Below are 15,683 nucleotides of genomic sequence, written 5' to 3'. Positions count from 1 at the left end.
TAGAGTCATACCGCTCTGATAACCCCCACCTCGCTGTTGCAAGCCCCCGCCACAGGGCGCCACAGGCAATCGCAGCGGCCTAGCCATGGACCCCGTCAGCCCGTCGTGGGGAACATGTGACGCCCTGACCCGGGGCCTGGCCTGGCCTAAAGTCCTACCGACCTCCGTGAACGACGGGCGAGCATGGGCGCATCTATCTAGCCGGGCTGGCCTCATTCTTCCTTTTTACATATAACCTTCCCGCCTTCTCCTATCGTCGCCCGCTTGCGCTCCCGACCGCACACTCTCTGTCCTCTATAGCCTCAATCGCACGCCTATTATCGACTCAATTCCGCCATCATGAAGCTGCACTACATCGGCGTACGCTACAACACACCCACCCCCGGTGCCCCTCACCGACCGACCGAGTTGGGCTAACACAGCTTGTTGCGACCAGATCCTCCGAAACGAGAGCCAGCCCGCTCACGAGATTGTCGCTGAGAAGGAGCTCAGCAGCTACTCACGATTCACACGAAACAAGTCAGTCTCAGCCCTGGGATCTCAGGTTACAGGTCCTGACGCATAATGCCCAACTAACCTAATCTCTAGCTATGGCGAGTTCATGACCCTTTTCGCAAAGACCGTCGCCGAGCGCACCCGTCCCGGCCAGCGACAGGATGTCGAGGAGCAAGGTACATCAGCTTCTGCCACATGAACCATTCAGAGGCTCACGCGCGATCTTACAGACTACACCTTCCACGCTTACGGCCGCACCGAGGGCGTCTGTGGCATCATCATCTCGGACCACCAGTACCCTGCCCTCGTGGCGCATCAACTCCTCAGCAAGGTCGTCGACGAGTTCCTCTCCAAGAACCCCCGATCCGGCTGGGCCAGCGGCACACCCACCCTCGTCATGCCCGAGCTCAAGGAGTACCTCGAAAAGTACCAGGACCCCCAGCAGGCCGACAGCATCATGAAGATCCAGAAGGAGCTCGACGAGACAAAGATTGTCCTCCACAAGACCATCGAGAGCGTGCTACAGCGCGGCGAGAAGATTGACGACCTGGTGGCCAAGAGTGACGGCCTGAGCGCTCAGAGCAAGATGTTCTACCGTATGTTACCCCCTCCTTTTCGGTCTCTCGGGTGTCCATGATCCCCGGGTATCAAACTTGTGGCAGCTGACTAACGTTTCATCCCGACAGAGCAAGCCAAGAAGCAGAACTCGTGCTGTGTTCTGATGTAATGAATCATTTCGTTTTTCCGGCGTTGAACGTGGCTTCTTTTCAGCATACATGGGAATGTCGGTATTGAGATTGGTTAACTACCTACCTATTCGTGCGGCGCAGATACTTTCCAATCGTTTTCGTCCACCATTCGTTCGCGGGGCCATGTCGTTTCGTTACAAGCTTAACTAGACTTTTTTGATGTGGGGCAAGGGAGGAAATCATCCACACATCTCATAACATCACATCAACTACGCGTGGGAGCCTCGGCGGGTAGAGTTGCTAATGATGGGAGAATCGTGCCTTGTATTTCTTTTATATAGTCCCAACAAACGGACACAGAGATGAAGTTGAAAAAAAAAAAGACGTGTCGACCAAATGTGAAAAACCCCTTTCTTAAAAAAAGCCCGTTCTTGAAAGAAAATTCGTTCTTAAGAAAAACCCCCATCCCCCCTTTGTGACAAAAACTCCAGCAAGATGCTTGCTTCCAGGGGGTTTCAAGTTTTTCGCTCTCCCTGTCCTGCCAATCCGATGCTTCTCCTGCGCCTTGCTGCAACTCGTAACTCGTGGTATTCCCAATCTTGGCCATCAAGGCTGCTTGTTTTGCTTGCTTGCTCTTTAACAAAAAAGACAAAGGGAAAAACGTTTGTTTTGGAGGGATGGTTGCCCTGAGGTGGATGCAAGAGGTTGACTCATACCAGTGAGGCCTCTGCGAGTTGGTTGCTGCCAGAGCTTTTGAAAAAAGGGGTATTTTGTAAAAAAAATGTGGGTGAAAAGAAGTATAAGAAGATCTAAAATGTCCAACATAGGGAAGGAAGGATAAAGGTAAAGGTGTCGTTGTGTGTGAAGTATGGTGTCACTTCAAGGTCCCTCGAGAATCACCCTTTCACTCTTGCGATGCATCTGCCATGTATCAGGCGAGTGGGCCAGCTCCCCCCTAGGATGCACAAGCACTGGAGTTGCTGTCTTGGTCTCGGCCAGGCGCTCGTTCTTTTCGATGGGAATGTAAGCCCCGGCTGGCGCCATGGGGTTACTGTCACCTCTTCGTCTCACGCTCGGGTTGCTCTTCAAGGGATGGAGCATCTTGCGCTGCTGATGCGATACGCTGATCTGGCGGGCGATGGAGATCTCGACGGCGTTGCGGAGGGCATCCTCGGGGTTATTCTCTGAAGGAGGTCTGATGACGGTGATTTTATCCGGTGAGGCTAAGGATGACGGAGGAGAGAGCTTCTTGGAGGTTTCAGGGCTGGTTGATGTGATGGATGCTGGAGGAGAAACCATGCTCCACGAAGGTTCTGAGGGTGACAGTTGAGGGTGCCCCCGTACAAAACGGGCTTCTGAAGCCTCGTCGTCTGTATGCGCGGGAGAGTCGAGAATAAGGCTAGAGGTCTCGGGCGTGAAAGGAGAAGGCGCCTTCGAACGAGCGGTAGGTGAGATGAGCACAGGTGATGTCCCCCGGGTAGAAGTGAGTCCGTTCCTCCTGTTGGGAGAAGAGGCTGCTCTGCGTACGCTGAACTTGGAGACGAGTTTCGGTGCGTTCTGAGACGGCTTTGGGACCTGGACAATTCGGGCCTGTGCGGTTTCTTGCACCTCATCTTGGAAAGCTGCTTGCACGGGCGATATGAGAGCGGGTGATGTGTAGGCTCGGTTTCGAGGAGAAGGCAGCGGCTTCGATGTGTCTGCGTCAACTACTATGGTCGGTGAAGGCTGAGGTGAAGTTGCTCTTCGTGGTCGTGAGTGATCGTCGTGTCCTTCAGCTACCCCATCGCCAATCGTTTGGAGACGATCCAATGTGGCATGTCGTCGAGCAAGAAGCGATGAAGCGGACGAGGTCGTGGCCTGCGTCTGGAGCACGCCGTTAAACATGACACTGTATCGCTCCATCTTTATGCTAGGGATCTCGATATCAAGCAGAGATGCCGTAAGTTGGGGCATGGGAGGTACTGGGGGAGGTGAAGGAGGAGGAGGAGCTGCCGCTGCCGCCTTTTCTGCTCTTCTCCTCGCCGAGTCACCACGTAGGGCTCTCAATGACATCTTGCGACCTATACCCCCTGATGAATTCGACTCCTTCTTCACTTCTTTTGAGGGTTTCCTCTCGATGCCTGTTGGCCTTTCTTTTATGAGTTTGCCTGGCGACAAAGGCTTGAGGTCTGGCGGAGTTTTCAAGTCCGCTGGTATCGGCGGCGGCGGTGGTACTTCTGGCTCATTCGGTACGGGTTCTGTCTGAGACCGTATGACGATGGGTGTGTGCTTTGGTGTTTTCCTCTGGTCATGCACCGTGCCTCCAGAGGCAAGTGACGTTGTAGATACATTGGGCGTGTCCGTCATGGATCGCTGAGGTTGTGTCGGGCGCGCAGCTCGCTTTGACTTTGAACGAAATATCCCCCATTTCCGTGTCTTTTGCTGTGTGTCGTCGACAGGTTCAGGTGCGGGCTCTGGTATTTCGGCTGCAGCGCTGTTTGTTCTTTGCGGGTTCCACGCCGCGATCGGCGTGAACTCGCCTACTTGTGTTGGGCTTCCAATCGCCATTCCGATGGCAATAACACCAGTTTCGCTAGAGTCTCCTATGGAATCCGGTGTCGAGGTCCGTACCATAGTCATGCGTGTTAGTGACGAGCTCCGGGGGCTGGCGTCGGGAGACGGTGGTCGGAAATGGATGGGAACATGGAATGCGGTTACGTTGTTGGCCTTTCGGGAGCTCTTGAGGGCGAGGGAGAGGTCGTCTCTTGAAACTCGCTTGTCGAGAGCGTGCCTGTCAAAGAGGTTGTGGGCGTCGTCTGTCCGGTCAGCCGTGAAGCTTCCTCTGCGTCGATTGGGACCGGCTGCAGCAGATACAGTGGCGGCTCTCGATCGTGTAGGCATGACTGAAGATCGCTTCGCTCGCTCACTCACTCGCTCGCGATCTTGCGGCGGGGAGGGATGATGATGCGGAGTGTCGAGAATAAATTGGGCAGGCAGAGGAAGCGGGGGGTATGAGTATAGTAAAGAGTGTGAGTCCCGTCCTGTTTTGACCGCCAATCCCTTGTATCGACAGGGTCTGATACAGCAGATGGTTCACCAAAAGACCAAGTTCCCAGGGGCCCGGGATCCTCGTCAAGAAGGGACAGTATCGGTGATATAGACGTCGAGTTAGGCTGCCCCCCCGTCTCACAAGGACCACCCCGCCTTTGCCGGGAGCCTATTGTATGAAGCTGTAGATGTGAATCCGGACTAATGCGGTTAAACGGCCGGCTAGAAGCAGGGAACTGGGTCCCTGGATGACGATGCGGCGAGCAAGGATGGTTTGTAATAAGCGCAAGAGCAATTTTGTTGTCGAAAGAGCCCATCCCCGGATTGGCTGCCGAGAGCAAATGAGTCCTATGCGGGAGATGCTTGCTTGGGAAGGAAGGAATGGATGGAGAGATGGGATGGACGGACGCAACGTCAGCTTATTATCATGCTCGTCAACCAACAAACGAGATATGATGTGCTGTTTTGGGAAGACGGAGGTGACCAAGGGGGGGTCCTGGGGCTGCGTTTTGATACTCGAGAACTCTTGTCTGTGTGAACGGGCCAACAGACGGCAACTCGCCCGCACGTTTGAGGTTGATGAGGCGGTTCTTCAGAATTTAGATCCAAAAATGCCCTTTAACCGCATGAGGAGTCAGGACTCTCTGGTTACTGGCGCTACTTGGGCTGTCCGGCCGTTCATACGTGGTCCGAACCAAGCGCCAAAGGTGTCGACGAGGGAGCCCTGTCCGTTGCGAGGTGGGACCTGGGGGTAGACACGGTCTGTCTCGTGTGTCAGAAATCTGGAGGCATGGACAAAAAAAGAGGTCGTGTGTTTTTTCAGCAGACACAGCGTTACACAGTCACATTGCCTGCCTTGCTTGCCTGCGAGTTTCATGATTTAGCGGCGCTTCTGACTGCCTACATGATGCGTCGTCCCGTCGTGATATACGCATGCATCAATCAGGTTGCGTCTAACCGCCAAACGGCCATCCCGAGATGGACCATGGCCTTATTCCTGCGTAGCACGTAGCAACAAGGACACATCGTTGTCTAATAAGCCCCCTCGCCCCCGGGATGACCCCCAGGCCCCATGTCGACCCTTCGATGTAACGCCGAATCGCATCGACAATCTTTCAGGTGTTGCAGCGCAGCGACTTGTCAAAGCCTGGGCGTGGGCGGCTCGCTCGGTCGCTGAAGATCCCTGTCTTGATGAGAGGCGGCACTTGACCTCACACCGCAACAGGGCAAATGCTGGCATGGATTGGATCACAACTCAAAAGGTTCTGGAACCATTCTGGGGCGCACACGTCGCAGCTGATGAATGCATGCGACTTTGCGGCGCTGGGCAAAAAGCTTGGGTCTCATGTTCGGTAGTCAAAATACCTTCTCTCTCTGTCTCTTCTGTTACAAGCGGGTGGTTGATTTTAAATTGGAGGAACGCGCGCGCCAAAAATGTCCCTCCCACCCAAACCCACCCCGTCACATGGAAGCAGGAACTAGTCTCAGGGTAAAAAGCAAACCACCGATCCAAAACAGCCGCAGAAAACCTGCTCTTTCTTCTGCCGGCCTGGCCCTGCTGCGGCTGGCCGCACACACGCGACCCTGTTGTTTCCAACGGTTTGGCTGGACAAAACAATATGCTACGCTACGCCATGTAGAACAAGCGGTTCCCGTTCTTCTAGAAGTTTAGGTGGCGCACAATGGTCGACCTGCTCCCGCGCGGCTCGCAAAGACCGGCGTCGCCGGCGCCGCCCAGAGCTGCACCCGTCCTTCATCTCACTTACACGGAGGGGAGCAATCACCAGGCTAGCGCTTCGAATAGGGCTGACGGTCAAGTTGAAGCTATCCCCCCTCAGACCAGGCCCTCGTGAGTCCCCCAAAGGCCCCGAAAAGGGAAGCTCAGGAATAATAGCGCATCCGTCGTTCGTCATTGGATCGCTAAGTTCATCATTCGCCTCCTCCCTCATCAACCCAAGGACCTCAGGGGCTCTGTCTGCCCTGTTTCATGTTGCCCACCACCAAGTCGACCGGGATTTCTGTGACGCGTCTCAGATTGCCAATTTCCAGGGGTCCTTCCTCCGAGGCCTTACTCAACACGGGCCAGAGGCGTTCAACCCCGGGGAGAGACCAACCCTGAGGCTCGTGAGCGATCTTCAGCAGAGTAGCATTCAAGGCGTCGGGCCTCGGAACCGCTCGCCGTTGATGCGAAGGCTACCCAAGCCAGGGCAGCAAGCAATCTGTTTCACTCCGGCCAATACCCGCTCCTGGGCAATACCGGCAATGCTATTGTTCTTAACAGACGACCTAAGACGTGAAACATGCCAGGATCCTCCTTGTAAAGGTAAGCGGCTGTTGTGCTTGGTTCGACTTTAAAGAGACGAGCCTGTCGATAACGATTGTAGAGATCATATTGCACAGGGACAAAGAGCATTGGCAAACTCAGGCGTTAATGAAAAGTCGGCCTGTGCTCATCCACCGGGCATCCAAGGAGAGCCAGTGCTTCTCTCTTATGATTAAAGTTCGGTAGTATTACCGAATGGACTCTTCATTTTAACAACGGCCAGGACACGTCAGACGATGGAGTCTTGTTAGGGATCAGGCAACGAGTTGGTTACCATCCTCACATCTTTTGTTTCCAACTTGCTTTTCTCTCTCAAGATTGTCACCACTATTGGAAACAAGCCGCCACAATGGTTGTTTCGCCGAATAACGAAACCGAGGCGCGTGTTGAGAGTCTTGAGAGTGTCACATCATCGTAATGTTCTCGTCAGATTCGGCCTTATTCCTCTCAAGTTTCTTCTGACTCGAAGCTCAAGATAGAGTCCTTGGCATAACGCGATGTTAGAATTCTAGCTTTGAACTCCTGGCGGATGTTTCCGTCTGTACCAGCGGCCCGTAAGAGCTTCCCGTGCCTCTGGCGCCAACACCAAAGCTGTAGCCCCTCCTAGTGACGTCGGACGATGAGATGAAGGTTGTCTGTTTGTTGTCCATCGTGAGCTTCAGAGTAAGCTTACTTTCTGTGTGCTGCAACGCATAGCCTCGCAAAAGACATCCAATGTAAAGCATCTAAGCACAGCAGGAAAAAAAAGCTGAGTAAACAATGCGTGCCTGGATCAGACGTCACACAAGACTGGCTTCGACAATGGCAACATGCAAAATGCGTGACATGAAGCAAGGCGCGCTGATCATGCCGGCTGGCTTGGGAACCGTTGAGTCGCATCAAGTCGACTGTACATTTACCGACACCGCTCCTACACCGCATTTCCTGGTAGATCTACCCATTGGCGGGGGGTCATCATCTTCACGGCCCAAAAATACCTTGCCTGACTGCAGAGGACGCCTGCTGGCTGGGCAGCAGTAGCAGCAGCTCAGTCAGTAACAATTTTTTGGCGGGGACGGACGGAGCCTGGAGTGGAGGGGCAAATGGAAAGCTCCAGAGAATCACAACATCCAGTCAAGTCCAGTCCAGTCAAGTCGTCGGACAGCCAAAGGCCCCAACTCGACCTCCCCCGCCAAACCTCCAAACCTTCAAAACCTCGCGCCGCAACTTGAACCTCCTCCGATCTTGGGCCTCTCGTCGTCTTCCTTGTACTTTACAGCATCCCCCCGCCTATACCCTCTTCCTCTTCTTTTGTGCTCTCTTCAGTCCTCTTCCATCATCATGTCGTGGCAAGGTCAGTCATCCTTCCCCCCATCCCACCTTTTCCCCTCCCCCTCCCCCTCCATCGTCTGGTTCCCTCATCACCGCCTCTGGATAACCCCACCTTGAACTGCACATTTTGAGGTTTTCATGAAAGCTGACGTGATGGCTGTTTCACCGATATAGCATACGTCGACACTAGGTAATTCTACACCGAATCCTCAGTCATGACCGCGGCCTCTAGTCGTCTTGATCCCGACCGAGTACCGAGCCGATGCTGACCTCTATCAACACAACAGCCTCGTCGCCACCGGTCACATCGACAAGGGCGCCATCGTCAGCGCTGCTGGTGACAGCGCCTGGGCCACTTCCGCCGACTTTCAGGTACAGAACCTCGTCCCGCAGCTGGGCGGTCCTCTGATCCTCTATACGCCGTCTTTGTCCGAGTCTGTACTGACTCTTCCCACCTACAGCTCAAGCCCGAGGAGATGAAGGCCATCTCCTCCATTGTCAGCGAAAACAAGGCCGCCATCGACAAGGCCTTTGCCGAGGGTCTGTACATCGGTGGCGAGCGATACGTCTTGACCCGAGTCGAGGGCCGAAGTCTCTACGCCCGAGCGGTACGAATACCGAGCCCCACGAGAGCTCTCTCCATAGCCATCCCTCACCGCATATACTAACATTTGACTCCAACAGGGCCGTCTCGGCGTCGCAGTTGCCAAGACCACTCAGGCTATCGTCGTCGGCCACCACGGCGAGGCCCAGGTTGCCGGCAACGCCACTAGCACCGTTGAGGCCCTCGCCGATTACCTCATCGGTCAGGGTTACTAGATATTCGCGAGTACGGGATGGGATCCCCTAGGGAGCGCCAAGAACGCTGTCTACCCGCGGCCCGGATAGGCATCGCAGCTATGACGAGCTGGTGTTGAGAGGAGGGCTTTTGTTTTAAAGCACTGGGCGGTGAGCCCGAGCGTCGACCGGCGAGGAGGACATTTTCTTTGTTTGGCCAGGAATCGTCCAAACGAATTTGTTTCTACAACGATTCTGCATATAGGCAATCCAAGTGCCCTCCAAATCTTCCCATACAAGTCTTGTTCAGCATGATGAACTGAACTGAAATGTCCAACTGACTGTATTCGCTGTTACGCCAAACTGCTGCGCCGGTTCAAGCAGACAAGGTAATATACAGTGCTTTTGTCCCTCCCAATGTACTCGTGACATGTTCCTTTCATAAACGCCGATGCCGGGATTCCAAGCCAATATGCTCCTCCCTGAACTCCGCCTCTGGCACTCTACCAAATCAATGTGACTCCTCACAAGCTCCTGGGCCTGGTGAAAACGAACTCGTCTCGTCACAAGTCTGTGATCCCTGGAAGAACTGACTCAAACGACCTAGACAGGAAGCTCGGCGTTGCGTCGACCAAGACCAATCCTGTCGACGAGCATTCCGATATAGGGCCCTACAACGGGTAGCCCACGCGCGAAGCTAGCAATCGTACCGAGGAAGTCTCCAAATAGGATCACTATTCCATACGCCTCGACGAGGAAGCCGATAAAGGTCCATTTCATGAGAATGAGGATTAAGCCGAGGAAGAAGGCGGCGGTGCCCTTGGCCTTTTGCTTTCGAGCAAAGAAGAGGAGTGTCTTTTGAGGTCCGATGATGATTGTCAAGCCGATGAGGAAAAGGATCTATTCGTGCGGAGGGCATGTTAGCTTCGGGTTCTTGTATCGCTCGTTGGTTCGTGGGGATCGAGGAAAGGGAGGGAGTCGTACATTTCCCATGGCAAGCCTATAAGCAGTCAGCATCGTCAGCAAGATGACAACGGGCAATAGGGAAGACTGGACGGGGCTCACATGGCTCTATCAAAGAATAGCATCACACCTCCGATGAGGAAGAAGCCTCCTGCACGACAGGTCATCAGCCATCATGGCTCGCTATGCGCCGAAGCTCTGCGCAAGCGCATACCTACCGCCAGAGCAGAAGACAACTCCAATTTCTAGGGACAACCGTTAGCATTACTGGTTCTCCTCGACTTGTCCATGTGCGGCGATCCAATGCAACTCAGGGTCCGAATAGGAAGATGGTCGCGAGGGCGCGCGCAGGCAGAGGCAGGCACAGACGTACTTTGGCTGTCCGACATCCACATCGACATGTTGGGCGATTTGGTTTGGTATAGCTTTGCTGGTCAAAATATGGATGGAGGCAAAGACTGGGGGATAATGACGATCGGGAATAACTACGCGAGACTGGATTTGTTGCGAGGAGAGGAATTGGTTGCAGGGCGAAGCTGGATGCAAGATTACACCAAGGTCGATGTTTCGTTTTTGCTACACGTGGTTCCTGCCTTTATCAGCTCTCGCCGCCCTCAAGGACACGCAGCAGCCACCCACCAGAGGTCCCTTCCCTTCCCTACGTTCCAGGGGCGCGTAAAGTCCTCAGAACGTTTGGGGCTCAAATGCTGATGGACAGGGCCCTGCCCAAGTGGGCTAGGGGAGATGTGGCCCCCTGGAACGGGAGGGTGGCGATTGGCTGCCGTGGCCGAGGTGGGTGGGTGCGGGCTTCAGTTGAAATTTCGCTGCGAGTTTTACGAGACTTTGCTTCTTCACCTTGCATTCTCACATCCTCGAAGTGATCATGGCTCACACGACCACCTCGTTTGATCCTGCGGCAAATCCGATACGATTGTCCGCATAGGGATCTCTTTACGGTAAGGACTATGGTGATAATGGAGGTTCTACAAAACACATGTTCTATTATCTCTGAACTGCTTCACCCGGATGGAATCATCAACACAACAGATGGAGTTGCCCTTGCATCCCTCCTTTCTGTACAACCTGCCGCGACGGCCAGCGGCGTTTTTCGCCCTGGCAACTGAGACACGTCTCTTCCCCATACGTTCTCGGTAGTCTGTCGACCTAGGCGGAGAGCAACCGCGATCACGATTAAGCCGGAGCGTCAATTGCCATCCCTTGGCTGAAAGGCCTTGGGTGCATAGTTGGGGCTTGACTTTGTTGGTCCGACACTTGTATGTGTCTTTAGTTGTTTGCGTAGTGTGTATGTGCCTTGTGGTTCCTTGCAGAGCTCGACCATCAATCCGCCCTCTCTTGGAATATGTAGAAATCATCGCTTTAATTAGGTGTATAATGTCAAAAGTCCAAGCTCATTTCAGAACCGTGTGAGCACCACGGGCCTCGAGGAATTGTTCAGCAGCACTCTGAGGTAGAGTTCTGATGAGACCAAAGATCTCCTTGTTGTGATACCGCAATCGCGTCTTCGGGTCGAGGTAGGGCGCTGGCAAACCCGTCACATCACAGTAGTGCTTGTTGTGCGCCAGAGATGGCGCTGACTCGATGTTTGTGTACGTAGCAGTGGGAGCCGAAACAGGGCCACCCGTAGGCTTGAGGCTCTTCTCGAGGACGAGCTTAGAGAGGCTGCGAGATGCTTGGGCGAGGTTCGGGGGCTCTTTGCCGCTCTCGGTGGCAGGTGTTGAGGTACCGCTGGTCGAGAGGCCATCGTCGGCTGGGGTCGCGATGCCGCTAACATCCATGGGTGTGCCCATCGTTGAAGCTTCCCGTCGTGAGGCATCGCCTACTATGGCCTTGAGGTTCTTGTTTCGACGCTGGTTCGGCTTCCAGGTTGAGCTGCGAAACTTCTTGTGGATTGAATGGATATCCAGCTTCTCGATGAGCTGCTGATGGGCAATCTGCGCCTCGGTCGGGGCGGCCATTTTCGTTTATTATTGGCGGATGCTATTCGATGAGATTGCGATAGAACTTGATTAAAAGTTGGAATGTTGCTGAGTATTGAATGGCAAGAATATTGCGTGTCGGCGTTGGACTACGCCAAGCTTGATAGCTCGCGAGCTGGTCGGACCTCCAGATTCTGCCGCGTTTCACCGCGTTCCTGAAATCGGCCGGGGTGTTGATGGGAGGTTGCGCTAGGGCGAATGCCCAAGGAGGGTGAAGTAAACAAGGGCCCCACGGCATCACACTCGGTCAAGACATCAACACTTGCAGACTACACAATTTGCAAAAATGGTAAGGCTTTCACATTGGTTGTTTCGAAATATATATATCATTACGGCTTTGAACTTACGAGTAATTACAGGAGAGCCCACACGAGCATCAGCAGAACCTCCTCTTGTCCCGCATCATCACCAATGTCGTACGTAGTAACGGGTTCAGACTTAGAATACGAGAGAACTAACGGCTTGTAGGAGAAACTCAATGAAGCTGTCGTTGTTATGAACAAGAGCCTTCAGGTAGAATTGACAACTCCTTTGATCGAAATGTCACAGGCTGACGAATACCCATAGGACATCAACATCCAAAACATGAACGTGGAACTGGTAGCTCAAATGTTTAAGAACTACCAGTCCAATGTTCTATTTCATCTTGAGGGTAAGCATCTGTATTTCACTACATACATAAAGCAGATTTCTCACCATTTCATAGCTACGGATAACTTGAAGCCCCCAAACTGAGACTCAAGTGAGGGTTGTTAGACATATGGCAGTGGGTGTGAACTATGGAGGCTGTTTTGAATGAATAAACGAAGTCATGATAAGGGAATAGACCTAAGAGTCTACCTGCACGATCAGATGGTCATTGTTGTCCACGGAAGGGCATATCCACCCTGGCGATGATAGGCGAGATACCAGAGGTTACCGACTGAAACCTGGCGATACTTGGAGACGGGATGCTGTGCCTATCAACTGGTGCAACTACATGGATGGCAGAAGGATAGATGTCGATACAAATTCTGTCAAATATCTTATTATTGTTGATGCCTAACTTGAATAACGGGATAAATAACATCCTATTACTCAAATCTTGCCTCGGACATTTTGGTTCATGTCTCCTCCTGCCCTGAACCGTGGCGTTGATCGCGTTGAGTTAGTGGATCCCGAGTTGCGGCATGTCACGTCCCTCATCAGCCTTGCAGCCTCGCACCCTTTACCTTACCTTGCTTCTCTCCAAGCTCCAGCATCTCGCAAGCTTACACCAATTGGCCACCGAATTTAATCCGTGTCGAATATCCCCATTTCTTTTCTCCCCCCATCATGATTTCCAACCCCCTCTTGTAATCCGCCCTAGACTTCTGCAACCATGGCTCCCTCTGCCATCGATGAGCCTGCCATCAAGGCGCCCGAGCCGAAAACGTATCCTCCCGCCAAGATCTTCCCCGTCAAGGAGACGCGCTTCGAGAACTACATCGAGCCTCAGAGCGATGGACGGAGGCGCGCGCTACAAAATCCTGGCAGCGCGGCCATCGTCATCGATAATGGTGAGCCTCCTGCACGAGGGCATGCGACGAGCCAGGAGCTAACACGGGTTGTTCAGGATCCTCCGCCGTGCGCGCCGGCTGGTCATTCGATTCGAAGCCGAGATTCAGCATCCCTCCCATCATGGCCAAGTATCGCGACCGAAAGCTGGGCAAGACGTTTTCCTTTGCTGGCTCCGACTGCTATGCCGACACGACCGCGCGAGGACACATTCGAGGCGCCTTCGAGGCTGGCACCGGAATCGTTAGCAACTGGGACGTGATGGAGCATGTGCTGGACTATATCTTTCTCAAACTCGGAATGAATGAGGCGGACGGCGGTATTGAGGTTCCCATCGTCATGACAGAGGCCGTCGCAAACTTGCCATACTCAAGGAAATGTAGGTTGAATCGCCTGTCGCGCGCCTCGCATGCTAACCTTTCGTCTTCAAGCCATGACCGAGATCATCTTCGAATGCTATGGCGCACCTTCACTGGCGTATGGAATCGATTCTCTCTTCTCGTATCGACACAACAAGGGCAAGACCGGTCTAGTGGTCTCATCATCATACACCTCGACCCACGTAATTCCAGTCTACAACTCCAAGGCTTTGCTTGGCCAAGCGACCCGGCTGAATTGGGGAGGCTACCACAATGCCGAATATCTTCTCAAACTCATCCGACTAAAATACCCGGCCTTTGCTGGCAAGCTGAACGTTTCACAAGCGGAGCACATGCTTCGCGATCATGGCTACGTCTCCCAGGATTATGACAACGAGCTAAAGGGGTACCTTGACTGGACAGGTCTAGAGGATCGTGATATTGTCATTCAATATCCGTACACCGAAGAGATTATTGTTCAGAAGAGCGAGGAGGAGCTGGCCCGGATAGCAGAGCGCAAGAAGGAGAGTGGCCGGAGGCTCCAAGAACAGGCTGCCAAAATGCGCCTAGAGAAACTTATGAAGAAGGAGCAAGATTTGGAATATTACAAGGACCTCCAGAGGCGCATCACAGACCAGACCAAGAAGGAGACCCGTCGCCTTCTCGACAGCAGCGACATCAAGGATGAAGCACATCTAGAGAAGGTCGTGAAGGAGTTGGAAAAGGCCATCAAGAAGGCACGGACCAAGGATGTCGGTGGTGATCCTGAGGAGGAACAGGAGCAACCCAACTTTGATCTCCTCGAGATCCCCGACGACCAGCTCGATGAGGCCCAGATCAAGCAGAAGCGCCAGCAGCGTCTGCTAAAGTCCAACCACGAAGCTCGAGCTCGCGCCAAGGCTGAAAAGGAGGCCGAAAAGGCGCGCGCCGCTGAGGAGGAGCGTCTAGATCAGGAGCGCCGCCAGAACGACCTCGACAGTTGGCTTGACGAGAAGCGACAGAGGCGCGCCGACACGCTCCAGAAGATGAAGGAACGGGAGCGTTTGAAGCAGGATCTTGGAAACCGCAAGTCCCTTGCCTCGCAGATCCGCATGAAGAGCATCGCCAACCTGGCCTCCGACAACCCGACCAAGAAGCGACGGCGCGGAGGTGACGACGATAACTTTGGCGCCAACGACGACGATTGGGGTGTATACCGTCAGATCGCTGTGGGTGATAACAGCGATGACGAGCAGGAGGAGGAGGACCTTCACTCAACCCTCAAGTCCCTCGAGCAGGACCTCCTCCGCTACGATCCAGACTTTGACTATGAGCACACCCACGAGGCTCAGTCCGACTGGTCCAAATCTCTCCTCCACGCCTTCGCCCGCGGTCCCCGCCCCTTCGACCCTGCCTCTCAGGCCGAGCTCAACCAGATCCACCTCAACGTCGAGCGCATTCGTGTCCCCGAGGTGGTCTTCCGCCCTTCAATCGCCGGCGTCGACCAATCAGGCATCGTCGAGATTGCCGGCGACATCCTCAACCAGCGTCTTGGCGGTGTCCCCAATCGCGACGACTTCCTCCGCGACATTTTCCTCACTGGCGGTAACACCCTGTTCCGCAACTTTGATGACCGCGTGCGCGATGGTCTGCGCGCCCTCTTGCCCGCTGACGCCCCGCTGACTGTGCGTCGTGCTGAGGATGCCCTGCTAGATGCCTGGAAGGGTGCTGCTGGCTGGGCAGGAAGCTCAGCATGGAAGACGGCCAAGATCTCGAGGGAGGAATATCAAGAAAAGGGGGCGGAGTATATCAAGGTACGTCTGACTAACCAAGCTCAACCTAACTCATCACTGACTCTCTTAGGAACACGACATGGGCAACTCGTACGTGTAGAATCGGCAGTGTTGATGGGGGCATGGAGTCAAAAGCGGGTGGGTTCATGTACGGTAGATCAGGTTGTTAACTTATTAGCTTCAGGTTGCGTTAATCATGGAACAATGTCTTTCAAAAGCTCTGGCTCAGCTTAACCCTAACTTGGGTGATTTATTGCAAGCACTGTCTGAAAGTCTTGAAAACAGAAACACAATACGCCCTTCTGCAAATCACCTCCCACTTGTTCCAATATCAGCTCGGCCAGCCCAGCCGGTGAGCACCCCGGTCCTGTTGAAATCATGTAGATTCCCCAAGACCTGTAAAGGGTAGAAACGGCACGGTCAACATTACCGCG

The 15,683-nt window shown here is 53.8% G+C and overlaps 7 protein-coding genes across 7 annotated transcripts; 4 read left to right on the top strand and 3 right to left on the bottom strand.

The window, feature by feature from the left end:
* Window positions 1-339: 339 nt before the first annotated feature.
* NECHADRAFT_103466 (uncharacterized protein) lies at window positions 340-1,566 on the top strand (the record flags this gene model as incomplete). The annotated part of the gene is made up of 5 exons (XM_003046602.1): window positions 340-360; window positions 437-519; window positions 589-671; window positions 726-1,091; window positions 1,182-1,566. The coding sequence occupies 5 exons, from the start codon at window positions 340-342 to the stop codon at window positions 1,220-1,222; spliced, it is 594 nt and encodes a 197-aa protein (XP_003046648.1). The 3' UTR covers window positions 1,223-1,566.
* A 497-nt stretch (window positions 1,567-2,063) lies between these two features.
* NECHADRAFT_76544 (uncharacterized protein) lies at window positions 2,064-4,064 on the bottom strand (the record flags this gene model as incomplete). Its single annotated transcript, XM_003046025.1, has 1 exon — window positions 2,064-4,064. One exon carries the CDS (start codon window positions 4,062-4,064, stop codon window positions 2,064-2,066), a length of 2,001 nt encoding a protein of 666 aa, XP_003046071.1.
* A 1,829-nt stretch (window positions 4,065-5,893) lies between these two features.
* Window positions 5,894-6,952, top strand: NECHADRAFT_76543 (uncharacterized protein; the record flags this gene model as incomplete). The annotated part of the gene is made up of 3 exons (XM_003046601.1): window positions 5,894-6,060; window positions 6,170-6,534; window positions 6,852-6,952. 3 exons carry the CDS (start codon window positions 5,894-5,896, stop codon window positions 6,950-6,952), a joined length of 633 nt encoding a protein of 210 aa, XP_003046647.1.
* A 719-nt stretch (window positions 6,953-7,671) lies between these two features.
* On the top strand, window positions 7,672-8,917 carry NECHADRAFT_99266 (uncharacterized protein). The gene is made up of 5 exons (XM_003046600.1): window positions 7,672-7,867; window positions 8,020-8,035; window positions 8,133-8,217; window positions 8,307-8,453; window positions 8,530-8,917. The coding sequence occupies exons 1-5, from the start codon at window positions 7,855-7,857 to the stop codon at window positions 8,662-8,664; spliced, it is 396 nt and encodes a 131-aa protein (XP_003046646.1). The 5' UTR covers window positions 7,672-7,854; the 3' UTR covers window positions 8,665-8,917.
* Window positions 8,918-9,225: 308 nt separating this feature from the next.
* Window positions 9,226-9,986, bottom strand: NECHADRAFT_76541 (uncharacterized protein; the record flags this gene model as incomplete). The annotated part of the gene is made up of 5 exons (XM_003046024.1): window positions 9,226-9,522; window positions 9,607-9,622; window positions 9,688-9,736; window positions 9,804-9,830; window positions 9,959-9,986. 5 exons carry the CDS (start codon window positions 9,984-9,986, stop codon window positions 9,226-9,228), a joined length of 417 nt encoding a protein of 138 aa, XP_003046070.1.
* Window positions 9,987-10,994: 1,008 nt separating this feature from the next.
* On the bottom strand, window positions 10,995-11,561 carry NECHADRAFT_34267 (uncharacterized protein; the record flags this gene model as incomplete). The annotated part of the gene is made up of 1 exon (XM_003046023.1): window positions 10,995-11,561. One exon carries the CDS (start codon window positions 11,559-11,561, stop codon window positions 10,995-10,997), a length of 567 nt encoding a protein of 188 aa, XP_003046069.1.
* A 1,381-nt stretch (window positions 11,562-12,942) lies between these two features.
* ARP2104 (Actin-related protein, ARP5 class) lies at window positions 12,943-15,349 on the top strand (the record flags this gene model as incomplete). Its single annotated transcript, XM_003046599.1, has 4 exons — window positions 12,943-13,120; window positions 13,177-13,497; window positions 13,550-15,270; window positions 15,320-15,349. The coding sequence occupies 4 exons, from the start codon at window positions 12,943-12,945 to the stop codon at window positions 15,347-15,349; spliced, it is 2,250 nt and encodes a 749-aa protein (XP_003046645.1).
* Between the last annotated feature and the right edge of the window lie 334 nt (window positions 15,350-15,683).

The sequence above is a fragment of the Fusarium vanettenii genome, assembly GCF_000151355.1.
Source record: "Fusarium vanettenii 77-13-4 chromosome 2 genomic scaffold NECHAsca_18_chr2_1_0, whole genome shotgun sequence".
Lineage (NCBI taxonomy): Eukaryota > Fungi > Ascomycota > Sordariomycetes > Hypocreales > Nectriaceae > Fusarium > Fusarium vanettenii.
Note: the sequence above shows the minus strand (reverse complement) of the source record. Positions and strands in the feature narration are given on the sequence as shown.

Excerpts from the sequence above, each read along its gene's own strand:
- NECHADRAFT_99266 (XM_003046600.1), top strand. Across the intron at positions 8,218-8,306 it reads CCACTTCCGCCGACTTTCAG|CTCAAGCCCGAGGAGATGAA; the intron begins GTACAGAACCTC and ends TCCCACCTACAG. Across the intron at positions 8,454-8,529 it reads GAAGTCTCTACGCCCGAGCG|GGCCGTCTCGGCGTCGCAGT; the intron begins GTACGAATACCG and ends TGACTCCAACAG.